Genomic DNA, 23,479 nt, shown 5'->3' with positions numbered 1-23,479 from the left:
TGATTTGTCGTTGTTGTGTATACAGCACACAATAAAAAAAATGTATTACATTTTCACACCTATTACCACGTGCACATGTAGGATCACTTACAATATTAACTCTATACAAATCATATTTTAAAATACTACAAGAATGACGCAATCGTGTGTGTAAAATATTCAGTTTACGATTTCCAACATCAAAATATTTAGGTAACAAGTCATTTTCATTATACTGAATCAATGATTTAAAACTGTTTATGGATGGCTGTTCTCTAACACTGTTAGGTAATTCATTCCATAGTCTAATATAAGACGGAATAAAAGACTGAATTGAACTAGACAGTCGGAAATTGGGAACCTACTACAACGGATGACGTGTCATCGCAACCTACCACAACTGATGACGTATCATTTAAGCCTACAACAACTGGTGACGTATCATCGGAACCTACCACAACTGATGACGTATCATCGGAACCTACCACAACTGATGACGTGTCATTTGAGCCTACCACAACTGATAACGTATCATCGGAACATACCACAACTGATGACGTGTCATCAGAACCTACCGAAACTGATGACGTGTCATCAGAACCTACCACAACTGATGACGTGTCATCGGAATCTACCACAACTGATGACGTATCATTGGAACCTACCACAACTGATGACGTATCATCGGAACATACCACAACTGATGACGTGTCATCAGAACCTACCACAACCGATGACGTATCATTTGAACCTACCACAACTGGTCCTGCCGCTGTGTGTATATGTACATGTTTAACAGATCCAAACAAGAACTAAACAACTCAACTTGAACTGTCACTAAAAACGTTAAGATCGAACCACCTTGTAAAGAAGACTGATACAATGGCATGGGTGAGAAGATTATCCTGTGCAGATGACAGTCGAGCGTCTGCCAAAGCCTTGGGTCTGACAGGAGCTGTGATCGAGTTTTCTATATCAACAATTTTCTGTCTGTCTGACATTACCATACTATATTCTACATTTTGTCTAAGAAAATGTTGAAAACTCGTCTGTCGAAAGTGAATGATCTTGGTTCTGTTTAAATTATGAAAGTATGGACATATGACAACAACGTGAGAAGGAAAAGTCTGCCTTTTATTGAGTTTATAGGTAATATAAATGACATCGTTTGGCGGGAAAATGATGACTGGAACAATGTATGGTTCAAAACTTTGTTGTTTAAAACATGTCACGCCAGTTAAATACTTATAGTTAAGGTAAACTAAGGGTCACTCCGGATGTTTATCACACATGTCTACTAAAAATATAGAGGTATCTCGAATTGTGGATATTGTTAACAGTTTTTATGTCAAAATTAATGACTCCGCGATATATCTTAAAACTATTTTAATGTTTTATCGAAGAATTAATAGACAATGTCAGTCTGTTTTTGTCAGGCACATTCACAGCGTTCACAACCATTGGCATCTTTACGATAATTTGGAGGATTTCCGCATGGAAGAATACAGAAAATCGGAACACATGGAGTCTTCGTAGTCTGTGGTTTGGTTAAAAGTACTGGCGCATGCGCTGAAAAGGAATAATGAAAATATAATCAAAAGCAACGAATTAATATCAGTTCTATTTATTCTATTAGATTGCCACAACCCTTCAAAACTATTACTTCACCACCTCGATAGTGTCGTGTGTCTGTTGAGGCCAAAATGAATTCCTACCTTCCACACATACCTTAAATATTACGTCACCACCTTACACACGACGAGAATTATCACTGTTCAAAATCTGGTCTGAATAGTTGCTAATATTACGGATAAGTCCAACACAAAAGAGGTGTGTTATATTTAGAATACAGTACAATACATAGTCGTAACTATAGGGTGTCTATTTAGCTGTCTTACCTCTTATTTAGCGTGTAGAGGCGTCGGCCATTTTATATTTTTGAAACTCACCAACATCACACCACGTGATCCCGACTTTGTAGATGGGTCATGTCACACAGTAGAAGTATATACATACAATGATAGATCTCACGCGGTACATAACATCAATGTAAACCGACAAATGGAGGGACATAAAGATACCTAATGCTAACTAGTAGGAGGATTTCACGAGGAGGTAAAACTTTTATGACAGAAGCACGATTTTCTGTTAAAATCTCAAGTGATATAAGAAATATATACACAGAGCTTTATCGATTATTTCTAAGTATTTGAGGTCATATCAAAGCAAGTTGACACATAAAGTCTGATAGTTACTTGTGTTAGTGATGATAGTCTCTGTGTTAATGGTTGTCAGGCTTGGGGAGAGTGAAGGAGGTGGAGACAAATTTCTTGATGTTACGGGTGGTGTAAACATAGTCCTGACAGTTGAAGAACTATTTTCCGTTGTGTTGTCGAAAACCGTAGTGGCATTCTCCATGGAATTCACTGTTGTCGTTAAGGAATTTGTAGTTGACAGAGTTGTGGTATAAGGAGTTGTTGTAGAAGTTGTGGTTGAAGGGGCAGTGGTTGTAGGAGTTGTTGATGTAGTTGTAGGCGTTGTGGTTGTTGAAGGAGTTGTTGTAAGAGTTGTTGTTGAAGGAGTTCTGGTTGTAGGAGTTGTTGTAGGAGTTGTGGGTGAGGGAGTTGTTGTTGTAGGAGTTGCTGTAGTAGGAGTTGTGGTTGAAGGAGTTGTGGTAATAGGAGTTGTTGTTGTAGGAGTTGTGGGTGAGAGAGTTGTTGTTGTAGGAGTTGTGGGTGAGGGAGTTGTTGTTGTTGTAGGAGTTGTTGGTGAGGGAGTTGTTGTTGTAGGAGTTGCTGTAGGAGATGTGGTTGAAGGAGGTGTGGGTGAGGGAGTTAATGTTAAAGGAGTTGCTGTCGTAGGAGTTGGTGTTGTAGGAATTGTTGTTGTAGGAGTTGTGGGTAAGGGAGTTATTGTTGTAGGAGTTGTGGGTAAGGGAGTTGTTGTTGTAGGAGTTGCTATAGTAGGAGTTGTGGTTGAAGGAGTTGAGGTTGTAGGAATTGTTGTAGGAGTTGCTGTTGTAGGAGTTGTTGTTTTAGGAGTTGTGGGTGAGGGAGTTATTGTTGTAAGAGTTGTTGTAGTAGGAGTTGTGGTTGTTGGAGTTGTAGGTGAGGGAGTTATTGTTGAAGGTGTTGCTGTTGTAGGAGTTGTTGTTGTAGTTGTAGGGGTTGTGGTTGTTGTTGAATGAGTTGTTGTTGTAGAAGTTGTGGGTGAGGAAGTTGTTGCTGTAGGAGTTGCTGTAGTAGGAGTTGTGGTTGAAGGAGTTGTTGTCATTGGAGTTGGTGTTGTAGGAGTTGTGGGTGAGGGAATTGTAGTTGTAGGAGATGTGGTTGAAGGAGTTTTTGTTGTAGGAGTTGCTGTTGTAGGAGTTGTTGTTGTAGGAGTTGAGGTTGAAGGAGTTGTTGTTGTAGGAGTTGTGGTTGACGGAGTTTTTGTTGTAGGAGTTGCTGTTGTAGGAGTTGTAGTTGTAGGAGTTGTTGTAGGAGTTGCTGTTGTAGGAGTTGCTGTTGTAGGAGTTGTTGTTGTAGGAGTTGCTGTTGTAGGAGTTGTTGTAGGAGTTGTTGTAGGAGTTGTTGTTGTAGGAGTTGTGGTTGTAGGAGTTGTTGTTGTAGGAGTTGTGGTTGTAGGAGTTGTTGTTGTAGGAATTGTTGTTGTAGGAGTTGTGGTTGTAGGAGTTGTTGTTGTAGGAGTTTCTGTTGTAGGAGTTGTTGTTGTAGGAGTTGTGGTTGAAGGAGTTTTTGTTGTAGGAGTTGTTGTTGTAAGAATGTTTGTAGAAGTTATAGGATTTGTGGTTGCAGGTCCTGTTGTCTTTGAACCTAGTGAGAAAAAATATCAGTGTTAAAACAAATACAAACAAACACACAATGTATACGGGAGTACTTTGTTGGCTACAGTGACGTGACTTTGTATGTTTTATTCAATGACTGACAGTTTAAGGAAGATTTAACGATATCGCCTACCCTTCAGAAAATTCATCACTTACCGTAACATTTACATCTAACACAGCCTGTTCTAAAGTCTATAAACCTACAGCTGATCGGACAGGTAGGGTCATATTTCTCACACCCATTGGCGCCCTTGTTTGGTCCACCTCCATTCATGCCACCTCGAAAATATTGTAACAAAAACAGAATTATAAAACCTTATGTTAAAAACATTTTACATATTTCTGTGCATTAAACTCCACTTTTCCCGTCGAAGGAAACTTTTTGTTTTATAAGATAAAACGTTATATCAGTTAATAAAACCTAGTGCATCCTTATTTCGACTTCATATAAATTTCAGTTGTACGTTGTATATAAAATCTTTACCTGAACTTGGACTGATCTGACCAGGATTTCCGCTTTCGCCGCCACAAATCGGACAACCTTTACTGTCTCGAAATATCTGCCAAGGGAGACAATACCCTAGGGGTCGACATCCTTCTTTATAAAAAAAAAGAGAAAGAAAATATAACTTCCTGTGAGAAATAGAATATTTAACAACATTACAATTAGTTTATTCATTGTGTTTGAAGATGTTCTAGTACTTTCTGTATCTGTTCATTATTTCTCCTTAAAAATTTTAAAACCTGCATGAGGATTTTGTATATGAGCACAGTAATAGCAGAAACCTGGTCCAGACTCTCCACTGGAACCGGAACTTGATGACGATGAACTGCTAGTTCCGCTGCTAGCTACAAAAGTATAATATCTTAATTATGTACATGAAATTATATGATAACAAATTTTAAGTGGGTGGTAATAGTTTTAGTGTCCATTTGTGATTTAAAACCGATACAGAACTCACATTAACTTAGTCAGTGTAAATAAATGGCGATTCACATGTATATATAACAAGACATAGGACAAGGGAACCAACATGTTCCGGTCCTCAGGAAAGATTTTTTTTTCACGGATAATAGAAACACATTTTTCCGGACTTTTTCGGGAGAAAAACGATATTTTCATTTTCAATGGGCGACATCTCGCTCTGTGAAAGGCACATTTTAATTCATAATATCATTGCTTGCAAGAGCAACAACTGTTCCTGATATATCGTTATCAGCATTTTTGTTTACTAGCTGGAGACAATCCATCCTGACATAGGCATTAAAACAATATTTTTGTTCACCACAGGAGACAACTCGTCCTGATAATTTTTTATTTGCCAGCGGAGACAACTCACCCTGACATGGACACTGGAAACAGCCGCTGATGTATTGTAGACACGGACACATAAACCCTGTGTAACATTTTTTCTGGCGTATGTAGGAGGCTAAACACAAATATAATATGTAGTTAAGGTTGTATACTATATTAAAAATCTCCTTTTTTTCGCGTCATCGACCATGATATCAATAAATCCTTTCTTAAGTATAATTACCTTGTAATATACATGTTTGATACTATATGACATAAACAGCGATTTAAGAACGTAAACGCATATCACGCTTTCTTTAGAATCTATGGTGTCCAGTACTTTGTGTATGCTTGTCAACGCATCGGTTGATCATTATCTCATAACTATTGAATATTTCTGTTTTAGATATTAATGAAAAAAAACTCCAAGGGGGATATTGACTAAAAGTAAGAACATAACAATTTACTTCAAGTCGACAGGACATAACATAATTAACATATCACCAGATTGATAACAGGTAAGTTTTACACCTACCTTGATTACCTTCGAAACTCTCCATGGCTACAAGGAAGAAAATTAAAAACCCTTTCATGTTGAGAGGGGTTATTACGTGTAATATTGAAGATATTTGAAATTTGAAGCGAATTTGATAATGAGAGATGAAACAGATGTTTAGAGCCCCTGCAGGTGGGCTACTAATTATCTACAGGTGAGACGGTGTTGAGGTCACAAGGTCAGGATTCTACACCTGTCCCGATAACACACGGCACAATCGGTAACTACAAGCTATTCACAAATTTTAATCAGTAAAATTTTAGACCCGTCTGATGAAAACTTACGCTAACATCGTATTGAACTCTCTATTCATCCTGATTTTTGTGAAACTGACCATGTCCTTAACTAAACTCAGGTCGCTTTCCCATAAGCGGTTGAAATGGTTGAACCGCTTAATTTTGCTACCTGCAAGAAAATCTCAAGGTACAATCGGGACCGAGGCTGGACTGTGAAATTATTGACACATATATATTGATGGGTCCGACTGTACTTGTAACTCTGACAAATCAAACTGAGTGATTTTTTCAGCGAGTTGAGATCGAAGACCGAGGTGCGCTGTCCTGGGCGTGTCCTTGGACAATGCGCAAATGTATCCTAAACGACCTGAAAAGTATGTAAATGACTTCCTGAATAATGTGAGACACTGGACTGCCCCACGTGTCTAGAATATTATAATTATTATGATTGTGTTTGTTCAGATATTTCGGATAGATAAACTGATGCAAGAATCACGAAGAGATTGTTTTGAAGCTTAATTAGAGGTTGATGGCCAGTATTGGTAGCTACCAGCTTGAACTCGCCCTGGGTATTCAAACTCAGCGGGGTAAATAATATACTAATAAACACTACTGCTTAACACAGATCTTTCCAACTCAAAGGAAAGATTTATAGAAGAAAATATTGTATACCACTGTTCACAGTGAACATTAACAGATAGAAAATCATACCACACAATATGTTTTACGCAGTTTTTACGCAGACAACACTTATATATAAAAATATTCATACCACACATTTTTTTCTCGCTGTTTGTTCATTATTTAAACTAAATTTAACTTTGTATATTTTAGTCTGTCCTGTAACGTGTGTTTTTTTGTTTGTTTTGTTTTTGTTTTTGTTTTTTTTTACATTATTACGTTATTGCACTTAGTAAAACGTAGCTATACCATTGTCCTCTCCAAGTTTAGCAAGTAATCAGATTCGAAACAGAATATCAGAAATCTCAATATCGTATAACAGAAGTCAATATTTATTTCAATGCATCCGCTAGGAATCGAACACGGGACCCCTGGCGTACTAGTCTAGTCCTTTTAGTCGAGCGGCGACAAAATGTAGTTCGAACCCCAGCGGTGTTAGGCTGTTATTCATGGCTCCTTCCTAACACAGATTTGGTGCCGTTGATCACTCCAAGGGTAGAATTTATAGGATATTGAGATTCTTCCTTTGGTTTATCGAACCTTGTTCTTGTCTTTTTGGGTCGAAGACTTCGTAAAGAAAGGAATTATTCAGTAGAGGAACTTGGAGTTATGTAAAACACATTTCCCGGTAGGGTTTGTACTAGCGGTCCTTTGATCTGTAGCCAGGCACTCCAGCCTTGAGACGAGCGATAGAGTGTCCGGACACAGGCCGAAGGTCGCTAGTTCGAACCCTGGCGGAAGTAAACTAGTTTCCATTACTCCTATTAAGCTATATCACAGTACTCGATAGCTATCGAAGTCCGTGTTATTAAACTTTACATAACTGAGTGTAACAATTTCAAGACAAAGGCTGTCATTACATTTTAAGGTATGGCAAAAAGATTCAACGTTAGTCATTGGTCAAATATTAAAAAGCGCAAAAAAATATATTATTGTAATACTAAAATTTGAAAAAGCTGTGCATATATATAATTTCTTTTATAGATGTCGCATTTTCTGTTTACATTTAAGATATTTCATTTAACTCTAATCTTGGAGCATTTCAAAAAATTATACAAACCAACAGGAATTAAGATAATTGTGACTGATATATATATATCCATTTCGAAATCTAGAAGAGTTATATTCATTTTACAGCTATGTTGATGATTGGTGATAGAGAGTACCTTCCCTTCGGCAGAGCTCTTGTTCGTCCAGAGAGCATAAGTGGTATCGATTTCCTTCTCGCATAAATTGAGGAGATTCGCCGACTGGAAATTAAGAAAATTGCAGAATTTGCGTTAAAATAATGGCTATCAGCAAAATAACGCCAATCAACATCTGAGGTTTGTGTGGTGATATAACTTGCAAACAGTGTTCATAATCGTTATGGACGTCGTTTGCAATATGCACGTGATGACTTTTGTCTGGACACTTTGGAGCCAACTAATGCGTGGCCCAGGGAATGATATATTCATTGATAACACGTTTGACCGCGAATATTATGGGCATGCACTTTTTTCTCACGAATACATAAGCGAAAGTAAAAATCACGGATCTTATTAAATTCCATTTCACGAATGTATGAGCTGCTAAATTAATTATGATAATTTGAGAATATAACATTTTAATCTTAGACGCATCATGCCACATAAAGATATGTGCTACAGTTTTAAGAGATCATTTATCTGAATGAATTAATAAATGCTTTAGTCACTTCAGATTAGTCAGTCAAAACATATTACTTAAGATGAACTTGATAAAGTGCAGTATATCTGAATAGCGTTGGCCAAACACTCTGTTACAACAAATGTCTATCATTTTTGACAGGAGTATACAGAAGTGCAATCGTTTAAATGATTCATAAAATTTATACAGAACGCGTGGTACTTAGAAAAAAGAATAGATACAATAGCTGTTGACATATGATTCTAGTAGCACTAAACATTGCATGAAGAGCTAAATAGAAAGAGAAGAGAAAAAATACACCATCAGTTAATTTGTTGACAGAATCAGGTAAGTCTCCTCTAAAACTCTGAAGAGAAAAACTGATTCTCAAATATTGGGTTAGCAGAGAAACATGTGGACCAAATTTTCCGCCTAATTATTTAATAAAAACAAAGCTAAGGAATCAGTAATCAAAACAAATTAAAAGAACAATAGAAACCTGCTTATGATCATCTGGTAATTTATTCATTAAAAGGGTTTAATGTAGATTTCAAATAGATGTTTTAATGTAGCTATTTAAATATGAGTTCTACAGATCTAAACTGAGTGCTGAGTAACTTTATATTTGCTTTAGACGAGTTTCGCTGTGTCAACCATGAATATAATCTGCAGCAGAGTTTTCTATTATCTTCTTCCGTTACTGTTTAAATCTGTACAAATTATAAGATATACATTAGATATTGATATGGTTCCTCAAGAATTTAAGTTGGATTTATTGAAAGTGAGTCTATTACACCAATAACGTAATTTAGATGAGTCCCAATGAAAAAGATATAATTGGGGCAGAGGTCCCAAATTTGAGCGAATCCCACAGGGAAAGTATATGTGCGGGACTGAAATATCTCAAAAATTATTGGTCTGGTTCCTGTCAATCAGTTGATCTAGTGTTAGGACATTGGTGGACACATTGTGATTTACCAATTATAGTCTGTTCCACTCTGTTACCAATTATAGTCTGTTCCACTATGTTACCAATTATAGTCTGTTCCACTATGTTACCAATTATAGTCTGTTCCACTATGTTACCAATTATAGTCTGTTCCACTATGTTACCAATTTAAGTGATATGCATGAAGTATTTTTCTCTTCTGTAGTCATTTCATTGTATCTTAACAAATGTTTATGCTCAGTTTGCCAAGCGATAGATCAGTAGTGAAAATTAGTAATTATTTTGAGTGGAAAATCACTGAAGGCATTTTTACAGTTGTGCTTAATCAAAGTCGATCATTGCCATCAGAAAAGCCATGTTGGTTGACAACCAATTATATGCAGTAACCACTGTTCTAGCTGTATTGTAATGTTGATTTGTCAGTATGGAGTAGTTGTCTGTTATCTTTTCCAGTATCATGGACATGAATCCTGCTCTTCCACATGACATTAATTATATCCCTGTATGTGTTTCAGGACAAAGTGGTAAATGTGTGATGTAATAGTAACAAACCTGTTCATGTTACCCAGGCAACCAGGTCACGATATGATAAGGTCAGAGGTCACAATATGATAAGGTCAGAGGTCACCTACCCAATATTGTTGGATTTTCCCTGTTACTGTTAACTGGTATAGCATTCATACTTATCTGCATATTATAATGTCTATGAAATGCATAGATATAAAACATGTGATTTTATCCATGTAAGAATACACACATAACTTGACCACATGCAAAGATTCTCTGATGTGGGGGAAGAAAACCCAGAACTAAATGTGGTTTGATTATCATAGATAATGATAAAAGAAAGAGGGGGAAGAAATTCAGGATTGTTTCATAGTTCGAGGTAAAAGACAGTGGTTTGTATGTAAAAAAGTCATATAATCTTTTGCATTGGCCCCTTAAAAAATTACCACTCTTTATTTCAATTTTCTTTCACTTTTTACTGAAAATGCCCCTCTTAATTATTTTATGTAGACTTTGCTCAGTACTCTCAGTTCCCTGGATGATCATCCTTAGCTGAATATGATCTAGAAAATTATTGATGATTTTTGTTGTTTATGTTCTTTGATCCAAAGCAAACTTTAATATTAACACACGTTTATTTACTTACAGATTGATTGAATGATGGCTCCTGGGAGAGTGGATCAGAAGGGAGATAACTTGGATTGAATGGTGTTATTTGGATTATGGATCTGATGGGAGACAACTCTGATTGAATGATGACTCAAGGATAGTGATCAAAGGGAGACAACTCAGACTAAAAGATGACTCATGGGAGTGATCAGAAGGGAGACAACTCAGATTGAATAACAACTCCTGGGGATATGGATAAAACGGGATTATTCACTGGAGAGTTAATAGTGTTATCTTAAGATTGTAGCTGCTTATCAATGGAGCCGCACGGGAAATTAACCTACTCAGGTCAGGGAGCAAGGCCAAAGTCTTCAAGGAACACATCAGCCGTCACAGCAAACACATCAGCCGTCACAGCGAACACATCAGCCATCACAGCAAACACATCAGCCATCACAGCAAACACATCAACAGTCACAGCTGACACATCAATGATTTCAGCTAAAACATCATCCATGCTGTTGACTAACACATCCATGCCGATGAGGAACACATCCATGAATGTTTCCAGTGAGGACAACAATTACATATCTGATGAATCTGATCGCAGCAAGAGGGTCACAGCTTCTAATGGAAATGAGCATTTTCAGGACATCAAAGATCAACAAGAAGTTGATTTTTGGGACAAATTGACGTCTGAACGAGAAAAAGAAAATATTGATAATATGCACAGAATTCATGGATGTTCAGAAGATAAAGTCAAAAGTTCAAAAGGACAACTTGATAAGGATTCTGGGTATGGTGACTGGCTAGTTCAAGACTTAGAGGTCAAAGGTGACTTCAAGAAAGGTCAACAAGTAACAGAGGGAGGCTATGTAGATATTATTAGTCATGAGGTGAAAGGAGATGAGGTCAAAGGTGATGACCTTAAAGGACCAGTTATAGACTCTGGATTTGAAGATGTTGATAGTAGTGTGTTTAACCCAAGAACAGGAAGTGCTGATGCTAATACAGAAAGCTCTTCAGTCAGTGATAAATTTCTCAAGGGAATCAATGACATTTGCCAAAATAAACATTTTGATGACCATGAACAATTTCTTTTGCAAAAATGGCGAGAATCTGGATTGAAATTATGGAAGATTCTTCATGAAAGAGAAGTATGCAGCAAAAAGAGAAAACCTGAAAAATCCCCATCAACTGATGCTAGTCACAGTAAAATCTGTCATTCATCAAGGACTTGTAGTCTGGAGCCAAAAATGTTTAGTTTAGAAGAATTGGCCTACAAACAGGCAGTTGGCTGTACTACTGATTATGTCAGCAAAAACACAGAACAATACTTGCATGTGAATGATTTTGCTTGTGAGAAAGGAAAAGAACCCAGGATCCAGCTTGGCAGAAATTCTGAACTCTCTAATCAATCAAAAAATACTGTGGATAAAATTGGTGATACATGTAACATCTTCTCAAACAAGAAATTAGGAAACTTGCAAAGTCCACAGGAAAAAGCTTCAATTATACACAACAGTCTTGTCTCAGATCCTAGTGAGATAGAAATAAACCATTCCTCACATAACAATGTTACGTCAGATCCTCCAGAGAGGGAAGCGGCCACATTGACGTTGGAATCCAAGCCAGAATTTTGGACTCTAGCTGACAAAGGGTTGAGTCCTGATGAATCGGTTAAGAAATCTAGGTTTATGGAAGGGTTACATTTCCATTCAAGCAGAGATGCTGTAAAACCTTCATCTTCAGCTGAAGAACATGTATTAGATGCAACCGGACATAAAGATATCTCAAAATCAAATGACTTTGTTGAAATACAACCTTTGAAGGAAGAAAGATATTCAAATCACAAAATTAAATCTTCAGATCTGGAGATATTTGAAGCTCATGCAAAACTGTGGAAGAATCCAGTCTCCCCAGATAAACATCAAGAGGACAGTGTATCTGCTAAGCCTGACAACGTTCCTCACATTCCATTCTTTTGTAGTGGTCTTGATTCATGCTGTTCTGACAAGGTGTGGAAGGAACCCAGGAAGGACTTGGAACAAAAACTTAGTAAAGGCATCCAAAATCACACCAGCAACACACCAAGCAGCTCAACCGATAAAATAACGGTGAAAGTGGTGAAGCGACAGAGCACATCAGAAAAGTCGGTTACAGATCAGGATATAACATATCCTCATCACCTGCGTCGATGGTCAAATATTGTCGGAGGAGATGATACACACACCAAAAAGCCACAAATATTTAACCAGTTACAGGACGAAGAAAACAATAGTGATAGCTACGATGATTCTATAGATCTGGAGTTTAATGATAATTCTCGTCCTGTTGTTCAAACTTCTCTTCAAAGTAACACAGCTTTATCATCAAGTAATCAATGTAATTTCAAGGAACATTTATTGAAGTCCCTGGAGCAGCATAAATCTCCAACTTTTTCGTCAGACTCGGCAACAACAGATTTAGAGAGAAGTTCTACCAATGATTGGGCTGATGCTGACTCCAGTGATCCCTATGCATCAACTCATTCTCCTCAGAACAAGAGGAATAGTTGTCCAAATACAGGATACAATCGGGATTCCTGCATGTCAAAATCCTGTGCAAGATACTCACCAAAACGATACAGAAAGAAAACACATTCAAGGTCAAGGTCGATGGAACATGAGGTTGTCATAGATCTTATTCGAAATCGGGTGATGGCGGGAAATGGAATCGACTCAGATTCAACTGAGGAATCATCAATAGATGTTAAAACTGCATTTATAACTAAAGATCAAAGTCACCAAAAAGCTTGTAAAGCACACACTTTACAAGCAGAACATTCCAATGACACAGATAGCCATGATCACACTGAGAATTATACTGTGGATAGCTGTTCTGAAAGCAGCCAATCAGCGGACGGCCGTTGTTACACAGGATGTGGACCAGCTACGGGAATCCTAGGTCTAAGGTATGCCATTCCTTATCTATCAGAGAGATTGAAGATGAGTCTAGCCAAGCGAATTGAATCTGGAAACACTGGGAAACGAAACTCAGGAAAACAGCTTAGAAGCAAGAGCCAGGGAGATATAAACGAACATGATACTGGAATCCAAAGTGATCCAGGCTGTTCACCTCGAGCACAGCTGAACGACCTTGACCTTGGTGGGGAGAGTAGTGTGAAGACTTTAGAACCTGGTCGCAGCCAAAATGTTTCCAATATGTCGGACATTAATGCTGTACACACTTCAGACAGAGATGATGTCAGCAACAAAATTGGAGGGTTTGAGAACGTGAAATCAGTGAGTCAACATTCCAATATCTCAAATTACATTCCAAATAAACTTCAAAATCAGGGGCCATATTTTCTAGGTCAAGGTCACTGTGTGGTTAAAGATAGATACTTAAAGGGTAAATATGTTTGTCCTGCTTCAAACGATGAATGCAGCCATGATGAAATTTCTCAAACTGATGAAAGCGAAGGACTTGAAATATCTCATTCCTTTCAATATATTGATATATCTGATGGAGAAATGGAAACTCATCTACAAACTGATCTTACAACAGACTCAGGTTCTATTTCACAACCTCAACTATCTCGGCCAAGTACTAGTCATGTTACCTATGACGATATATGTAAGTCTCTGCAATCTCACATCAGCATCACAAATAAACCCCAGGCATCCCAGCAGAGTTATGTCCCTTTACAAGAAATCTCCTCATCAGACCTTCATTCTTGTGATACAACAACACTACAATCAAATCCAATATCTCACCATAGTTATTTCCCTTGCATGGAACTCTCAGAATCTGATCACCCGTCTTTTAAAACTGAACTCTCCGAACCTCTTAGTCAAATTAATTATCTCCCCAGTGGAGAAATCTCAGAATCGCTGAAGCTGATTGGCCAAGGTGATGATACAGAGAATTGTAGCTGTGCTGAAACAGGATTTCTCTCAGCTGATTGTATCGACCTCGAAGACGTTGAAGAAAATCGAGCTGACCTGCAGTTTTTGTCAATTGAACAAGATACTTCAGACTGTAGCTCTATACACTCTGACACAGACAGGGTAAGATAGTGGTTAATATGTAGTGTGTTTTACTGTACAAATATCTGCAGAAATATTTCAGTATACTTCAAACTACCTATGTTCACTAATGTTTTATTATGATACATATTGCAAATGATAAAGCATTTCAGTGACTTACAGTGATACAGATTACGTTAGGGTTAAGTGACTTACAGTGATACAGATTACGTTAGAATTCAGTGACTTACAGTGATACAGATTAAGTTAGAGTTCAGTGACTTACAGTGATACAGATTACGTTAGAGTTCAGTGACTTACAGTGATACAGATTACGTTAGAGTTCAGTGACTTACAGTGATACAGATTACGTTAGAGTTCAGTGACTTACAGTGATACAGATTACGTTAGAGTTCAGTTCAGTGACTTACAGTGATACAGATTACGTTAGAGTTCAGTGACTTACAGTGATACAGATTACGTTAGAGTTCAGTGACTTACAGTGATACAGATTACGTTAGAATTCAGTGACTTACAGTGATACAGATTACGTTAGAGTTCAGTGACTTACAGTGATACAGATTACGTTAGAGTTCAGTGACTTACAGTGATACAGATTACGTTAGAGTTCAGTGACTTACAGTGATACAGATTACGTTAGAGTTCAGTGACTTACAGTGATACAGATTACGTTAGGGTTCAGTGACTTACAGTGATACAGATTACGTTAGAATTCAGTGACTTACAGTGATACAGATTACGTTAGAGTTCAGTGACTTACAGTGATACAGATTACGTTAGGGTTAAGTGACTTACAGTGATACAGATTACGTTAGAGTTCAGTGACTTACAGTGATACAGATTACGTTAGAGTTCAGTGACTTACAGTGATACAGATTACGTTAGAGTTCAGTGACTTACAGTGATACAGATTACGTTAGAGTTCAGTGACTTACAGTGATACAGATTACGTTAGAATTCAGTGACTTACAGTGATACAGATTACGTTAGAGTTCAGTGACTTACAGTGATACAGATTACGTTAGAGTTCAGTGACTTACAGTGATACAGATTACGTTAGAGTTCAGTGACTTACAGTGATACAGATTACGTTAGAGTTCAGTGACTTACAGTGATACAGATTACGTTAGAGTTCAGTGACTTACAGTGATACAGATTACGTTAGGGTTAAGATGATTTTAATTTATTTGAGATATACTTTAACAACAGTTAAATATCTAATAACATGGAGAGATTAAAATTGTGTTAAGTTGCAGTATCATTAAGATAAAAAATGTGTTTTTTATTTATTGAAGACTGTAGAGTTTGTTATGTGTCTATATATACAGTGGGGAACTTAATATTCAATATGTTTTCTAGATTTGTGCTACTCATCACAGTTAGATAATTTTCTGCTTCTTATTCTGCATATTTTTGCTTTGTAGAGTAATTTAAGCGAGGAGTTACCTGTTCGGAGTCTGTTCAGCACTCATAGTGAATCGGACAGTGGGGAAGCTGACGATGAATTTGAATGTGAATGTGAACACTGTCTACAACTGAGGTCAAGAAATGACAGTACACTTAGGAGCCAAGGCCAAAGTCACCCTCACCCCAGCAGTAGTGGCCTCTCTGTAGTGGAAGATGAGGCTCAACGTCATCAAAGGTTAGTTGTAGGTGAAGGTCACTGATCTCTAATATTTTATGAAATCAGATTAACCATGGTACCAGCTTGATGAGATAACTTGTGATAGAGGTGTCATTGTAGTGAATGAGACTTACAGAGTCACCACAGTTCATTTATCATTACAAGGGGAGATAACATGTGATAGAGGTGTCAATGTAGTGAATGAGACTTAAAGAGGTACCACAGTTCATTTATCATTACAAGGGGAGATAACTTGTGATAGAGGTGTAGTGAAGTGAAAGACTTACCAAGGTACCACAGTTCATTTATCATTACAAGGGGAGATAACATGTGATAGAGGTGTCAATGTAGTGAATGAGACTTTCATTTATCATTACAAGGGGAGATAACTTGTGATAGAGGTGTAGTGAATGAGACTTACCAAGGTACCACAGTTCATTTATCATTACAAGGGGAGATAACATGTGATAGAGGTGTCAATGTAGTGAGAGATAAAGAGGTACTTCATTTATCATTACAAGGAGAGATAACTTGTGATAGAGGTGTAGTGAATGAGACTTACCAAGGTACCACAGTTCATTTATCATTACAAGGGGAGATAACATGTGATAGAGGTGTAAGTGTAGTGAAAGAGACTTACCAAGGTACCACAGTTCATTTATCATTACAAGGGGAGATAACTTGTGATAGGGGTGTCAATGTAGTGAATGAGACTTAAAGAGGTACCACAGTTCATTTATCATTACAAGGGGAGATAACATGTGATAGAGGTGTAGTGAATGAGACTTACCAAGGTACCACAGTTCATTTATCATTACAAGGGGAGATAACATGTGATAGAGGTGTCAATGTAGTGAATGAGACTTAAAGAGGTACCACAGTTCATTTATCATTACAAGGGGAGATAACTTGTGATAGAGGTGTAGTGAATGAGACTTACCAAGGTACCACAGTTCATTTATCATTACAAGGGGAGATAACATGTGATAGAGGTGTCAATGTAGTGAATGAGACTTAAAGAGGTACCACAGTTCATTTATCATTACAAGGAGAGATAACTTGTGATAGAGGTGTAGTGAATGAGACTTACCAAGGTACCACAGTTCATTTATCATTACAAGGGGAGATAACATGTGATAGAGGTGTAAGTGTAGTGAAAGAGACTTACCAAGGTACCACAGTTCATTTATCATTACAAGGGGAGATAACTTGTGATAGGGGTGTCAATGTAGTGAATGAGACTTAAAGAGGTACCACAGTTCATTTATCATTACAAGGGGAGATAACATGTGATAGAGGTGTAGTGAATGAGACTTACCAAGGTACCACAGTTCATTTATCATTACAAGGGGAGATAACATGTGATAGAGGTGTCAATGTAGTGAATGAGACTTAAAGAGGTACCACAGTTCATTTATCATTACAAGGGGAGATAACTTGTGATAGAGGTGTAGTGAATGAGACTTACCAAGGTACCACAGTTCATTTATCATTACAAGGGGAGATAACATGTGATAGAGGTGTCAATGTGTAAGTGTACCACAGTTCATTTATCATTACAAGGAGAGATAACTTGTGATAGAGGTGTAGTGAATGAGACTTACCAAGGTACCACAGTTCATTTATCATTACAAGGGGAGATAACATGTGATAGAGGTGTAAGTGTAGTGAAAGAGACTGAGATTTATCATTACAAGGGGAGATAACTTGTGATAGGGGTGTCAATGTAGAGGTACCACAGTTCATTTATCATTACAAGGGGAGATAACATGTGATAGAGGTGTAGTGAATGAGACTTACCAAGGTACCACAGTTCATTTATCATTACAAGGGGAGATAACATGTGATAGAGGTGTAGTGAATGAGACTTACCAAGGTACCACAGTTCATTTATCATTACAAGGTGAGATAACTTGTGATAGAGGTGTCAATGTAGTGAATGAGACTTACCAAGGTACCACAGTTCATTTATCATTACAAGGGGAGGTAACTTGTGATAGAGGTGTCAGTGTAGTGAATGAGACTTACCATGGTACCACAGTTCATTTATCATTACAAGGGGAGATAACTTGTGATACAGGTGTCAGTGTAGTGAATGAGACTTACCAAGGTACCACAGTAAATCATTCAGAACAAAAGGCAAATACTTACATCTCAATACACATATCTTCTCAACAACATTATATAGATATTATAGATTTAGTGCTTGAAACTATGTTGACCTCTTGAATTTATCTGTTTCATTGAAAAAAAAAAAAAAAAAAAGATTGCAGTTATGTGTCTTTGGTAACTTGCAATGATTTAAAATGATAAACATTGCAATGCAGTTCCATTGATTTCAAAGTGGTCCAAAGTAAACCACTTAATGTCAAGTCAGTTAATATTACTTTCCAGTCAATATCACTCTCCAGTTAATATCACTTTCCAGTTAGTATCACTCTCCAGTTAATAACACTCTCCAGTTAATATCACATATTCCCTGACAAATTGAACATGACATTAAGTGGGTTCCACTGAACGTGAAATGCGATAGGTATAGCCATAGTTCAAATCTTGGATTTGTAGATTAACTGACGACAGGCGAAAGACAATGAAGAATTAACGTAACACTTTAAAAGAAAAGAAAATGATTGCTGACTTTCTGCATCACTTTTAAGTAAAAACTGTGGAAATGTTTTTAAAACAAAATTTTCTAACTAATTGATAGTCATATAAAATATATTGCATGATCTCTAATGGACGGGCTGTAGTATCAACAAAAGATGCTTTATGTTTTATTTGATGCTGAAATGATTTTTTTTTGTTTAGACTACCAGATGGAGAGCTGGAGGAAGGCCTGTACAGAATAAGTATAGCGGAGTTAAGTCCCCTTAGTAGCATCATGAACACACGACGAAATGAACTGGAGTTTATGTTTGAGGTAACTTTGTGTTATGCACTTTCTGTATAATATTTAGAAGCTTTTATAACCATATGATATAATACGTCAAAAAACTTTAATTAAATAGGAGTGATTTTAATTAAATAGGAGCGATTTTAATTAAATAGGAGCAATTTTAATTCAATTGGAGCAATTTTAATTAAATAGAGATTTTAATTTAATAGCGATTTTAATTAAATAGGAGTGATTTTAATTTAATAGGTGTGATTTAATTAAATAGGTGTGATTTAATTAAATAGGAGTGACACTAAATTATATCATTATTGTTGTAAACAAGGTCTTTGCTCGTGCACGATGCAGGAAAGTATAGAAATCATAACAAAGGGAATTTAAGTTCTGTAAGGTCACATGATCAACTCAGTCCTCTCCAATCATAACAGCGGCAGTAGACACAAGAGAAGATGTCTTCTAGTGTTAGTATGAAGCTGATAACCTTTATCAAATTTGTTCAAAAAGTGCTTTAAATTTGTAAATAGTCTAATTTTTATTGTTACAATGCTTGCCCAAAATCAAGTGCATGAGAAAAATAACAAAATCTTGTTTAAAGATAAAGCACTGTCTCTGAAAAGTTTAAAACATGTATACAATGAGTGTTCGGGTGGTGCAATGGTAATGCCTTTCACTTAGTCGCCTGGGGCTCGACTCCTGGAACGGACATGAAAAGGTAAGGGTCACCTGCCCAACCACATCACTTTTTCCTGGGTACTCCGGTTTCCTCCGACAATAAGACGCACTTACATCTGGGCCAACAAGAGTGATTAATATAAGTTGAAATAACTTGTTTTGTTGTACGATAAAGAGAGTTTACAGTTTGATGTATACAATGAGTGAGATGTAACTACTATATAAACATGGGACCAATCACTTGGTTTCAAAACATATAAATAACCAACCTGAATTTATTGTATGGTATAAAGAGTGTGTAGTAACATCCACTACACTAGATATTCATACACCTGTCAAAGCTTTTAATTGTCTTTATACAGTGACTTCTTATTTATATTTTCATATTTATATTCATTTTAATATTGTACATTTCTTTTGGACAATACCAGACATTGTTTGGCTCAAATGTGCTGTTGTTGTTATGTCATGTATAATGTAAGATGCGCTGTGATTGGCCGAGTGTGTTCTGTGTTTACATGTATGATGTAAGATGCGCTGTGATTGGCCGAGTGTGTTCTGTTTTTACATGTATAATGTAAGGTGCGCTGTGATTGGCCGAGTGTGTTCTGTGTTTATATGGTTAACTTGTAGCTGTATTTGATATATGAGATGTCACTAAAGAAGGAGATAATTATGTAGTTGTGGAAGTATTGCTTATTTGTACCAGTGTAATGAAATACTATCTTTGCAAAATATTCAGTTTTTGTTTTAATTCCTATGAGATTGTGATAACAGTTTTAATTCCTATGAGATTGTGATAACAGTTTTAATTCCTATGAGATTGTGATAACAGTTTTAATTCCTATGAGATTGTGATAACAGTTTTAATTCCTATGAGATTGTGATAACAGTTTTAATTCCTATGAGATTGTGATAACAGTTTTAATTCCTATGAGATTGTGATAACAGTTTTAATTCCTATGAGATTGTGATAACAGTTTTAATTCCTATGAGATTGTGCCAGAGAGCCTGAATTCTGATTCGAATAAAAACCTGTAAAACCCTGTATATATTGTGCATGTATAGGTTGATCAGGTTTGGAAAAATAATGTAGAATCTTTTCCCTTAGGAATTCTTAAAGAGGTAAAACTTATGTACATAGATACATTGACCATGTCTGTAAGTTGATTATTTTCTGTCTCCAGAATGTGATTCTACAGATGTTAGCAGTCCATCCAGATTTATTGTCTGATGCCACGCCCCCACCAGCAGATCAGTCAGTAATTGACGCCTTACCGTCTTTAACTGTCAACCAAGGACATCTTGGTGTGTAGCTTTTGTTTCTTATATCAGTGTATATAACTGGTCTGTCCTATACACAAAACTATTCTTTTTAAAAGTGCAAGAAATAAGATGTACAAATTGTAATACTATATTTCATTAACCAGTGAAAGAAATCAAATTTTGATTTTTTTCTGTTTCCAGCCATAAGCCTGTCTTGCCCTATATGTCTATGTGTATGTGAAGAGAAGGAAATTTTGAGTTGTCTCCCCTGTCAGCATCTCTTTCATCAGTTATGTATACAGGCCTGGTTGATAAAGGTAAGCCAAACCATCCTATAATTCCAAAGGACCTGGCAGCCTTGTAAAAGAATTGTTTAGTTCAATAGGCCTAAACTTATAAGTGAAATGTAATGATTCATGCTGAACTGAGATCTTCAGCAACTGACTGAATCAGGGAGATTAAAGAAACTCACTCAACATATATACATACAAGTCTTGTATATCAGGCCTACTTAATATGTCCAACAGTAAGCCGATGTAAAAAGTCAGGTAAAATTCCTAGACTGAATACATTGTTAAATTATATATTCTCTCACAGTAGGTAATACCAACACATACTATATCATTGTCCTGTAATAAGCCCACCCACATCTATACTAGGTAATACCAACACATACTATATCATTGTCCTGTAATAAGCCCACCCACATCTATACTAGGTAATACCAACTCATGGTATATCATTGTCCTGTAATAAGCCCACCCACATCTATTGTAGTTTCAGGTGTAATACCTACACATGCTATATCATTGTCCTGTAATAAGCCCACCCACATCTATTGTAGTTTCAGGTGTAATACCTACACATGCTATATCATTGTCCTGTAATAAGCCCACCCACATCTATTGTAGTTTCAGGAGTAATACCTACACATGCTATATCATTGTCCTGTAATTAGCCCACCCACATCTATTGTAGTTTCAGGAGTAATACCTACACATACTATATAATTGACCTGTATCAAACATACCATCCCTGCTATATTCAGTATATATTTTATCCCGGGGCTGACTGAAAAAAAAAGATAATATGCTCCATGTTAAATGACCTTTAATACTAACGGCATCAATATACTTCTGGATAATGAAAACCATAATTTTGAATTAAGAAAAAATAAACAATCTGTTATATTTGAAAAAATTTTATATAGTGAATGAGATAAAAAAAATATTGATATATTTTTTTGTTTATATTTCAGTGTGGAACTTGTCCTGTTTGTAGAAGAACTCTCTGATGTTACTTATTTTAGGATACTAATTAATTATAACCAGTCTAGTCACAAACTTGTATTATATTAATCCCCTGTAAGACTCTGGGCAATATGTTGTTTGTTTTCTCAATTGCATTCTACTTCTTATATGCTACGTTATGCCAGGTTACTACACACCAGTAATGGTACAGGTTACGACACACAAGTAATGGTACAGGTTACTACTCACCAGTAATGGTACAGGTTACTACACACCAGTAATGGTACAGGTTACTACACACCAGTAATGGTACAAGTTACTACTCACCAGTAATGATACAGGGTACTTCAGTAATGGTACAGGTTACTGCAGTAATGGTACATGTTACTACACACCAGTAATGGTACAGGTTACTACACACCAGTAATGGTACAGGTTACTACACTACAGTAATGGTACAGGGTACTACTCACCAGTAATGGTACAGGCTACTACACACCAGTAATGGTACAGGTTACTACACACCAGTAATGGTACAGGTTACTACACACCAGTAATGGTACAAGGTACTCACCAGTAATGATACAGGGTACTTCAGTAATGGTACAGGTTACTGCAGTAATGGTACATGTTACTACACACCAGTAATGGTACAGGTTACTACACACCAGTAATGGTACAGGTTACTACACTACAGTAATGGTACAGGGTACTACTCACCAGTAATGGTACAGGCTACTACACACCAGTAATGGTACAGGTTACTACACACCAGTAATGGTACTGGTTACTACACACCAGTAATGGTACAGGTTACTACACTACAGTAATGGTACAGGTTACTACAGTAATGGTACAGGTTACTACACACCAGTAATGGTACAGGGTACTACTCACCAGTAATGGTACAGGGTACTTCAGTAATGGTACAGGTTACTACACACCAGTAATGGTACATGTTACTACACATCAGTTATGGTACAGGTTACTACACACCAGTAATGGTACATGTTACTACAGTAATGGTACAGGTTACTACACACCAGCAATGGTACAGGTTACTACACACCAGTAATGGTACATGTTACTACAGTAATGGTACAGGTTACTACACACCAGTAATAGTACAGAGTACTACACACCAGTAGTGGTACAGGTCACTACAATAATGGTACTGGTTACTACACACCAGTAATGGTACAGGTTACTACACACCAGTAATGGTACTTACTACACACTAGTAATGATAAAGGATACTACACACCAGTAATGGTACAGGTTACTACACACCAATAATGGTACAGGTTACTACACACCAGTAATGGTACAGGTTACTACACACCAGTAATGGTACAGGGTACTACTCACCAGTAATGATGCAGGATACTTCAGTAATGGTACAGGTTACTGCAGTAATGGTACATGTTACTACACACCAGTAATGATACAGGTCACTACA

At 36.8% G+C, this 23,479-nt stretch overlaps 2 protein-coding genes across 2 annotated transcripts; one reads left to right on the top strand and one right to left on the bottom strand.

Moving 5' to 3' along the window:
• Positions 1-1,411: 1,411 nt before the first annotated feature.
• Positions 1,412-5,659, bottom strand: LOC132554739 (mucin-2-like). The gene is made up of 5 exons (XM_060219049.1): positions 5,635-5,659; positions 4,550-4,654; positions 4,010-4,084; positions 2,235-3,794; positions 1,412-1,548 (listed from the first exon to the last, which is right to left on the bottom strand). Exons 1-5 carry the CDS (start codon positions 5,657-5,659, stop codon positions 1,412-1,414), a joined length of 1,902 nt encoding a protein of 633 aa, XP_060075032.1.
• Positions 5,660-7,829: 2,170 nt separating this feature from the next.
• Positions 7,830-22,140, top strand: LOC132554741 (uncharacterized). The gene is made up of 8 exons (XM_060219051.1): positions 7,830-7,897; positions 10,324-11,583; positions 11,791-14,336; positions 15,740-15,957; positions 18,748-18,859; positions 20,692-20,812; positions 20,972-21,087; positions 22,029-22,140. Exons 2-8 carry the CDS (start codon positions 10,602-10,604, stop codon positions 22,062-22,064), a joined length of 4,131 nt encoding a protein of 1,376 aa, XP_060075034.1. The 5' UTR covers positions 7,830-7,897; positions 10,324-10,601; the 3' UTR covers positions 22,065-22,140.
• The last annotated feature ends 1,339 nt before the right edge of the window (positions 22,141-23,479 follow it).

The sequence above is a fragment of the Ylistrum balloti genome, unplaced genomic scaffold (genome assembly GCF_031769215.1).
Source record: "Ylistrum balloti isolate Yb309-2 unplaced genomic scaffold, AGI_CSIRO_Ybal_v1 Utg370436, whole genome shotgun sequence".
Lineage (NCBI taxonomy): Eukaryota > Metazoa > Mollusca > Bivalvia > Pectinida > Pectinidae > Ylistrum > Ylistrum balloti.
Note: the sequence above shows the minus strand (reverse complement) of the source record. Positions and strands in the feature narration are given on the sequence as shown.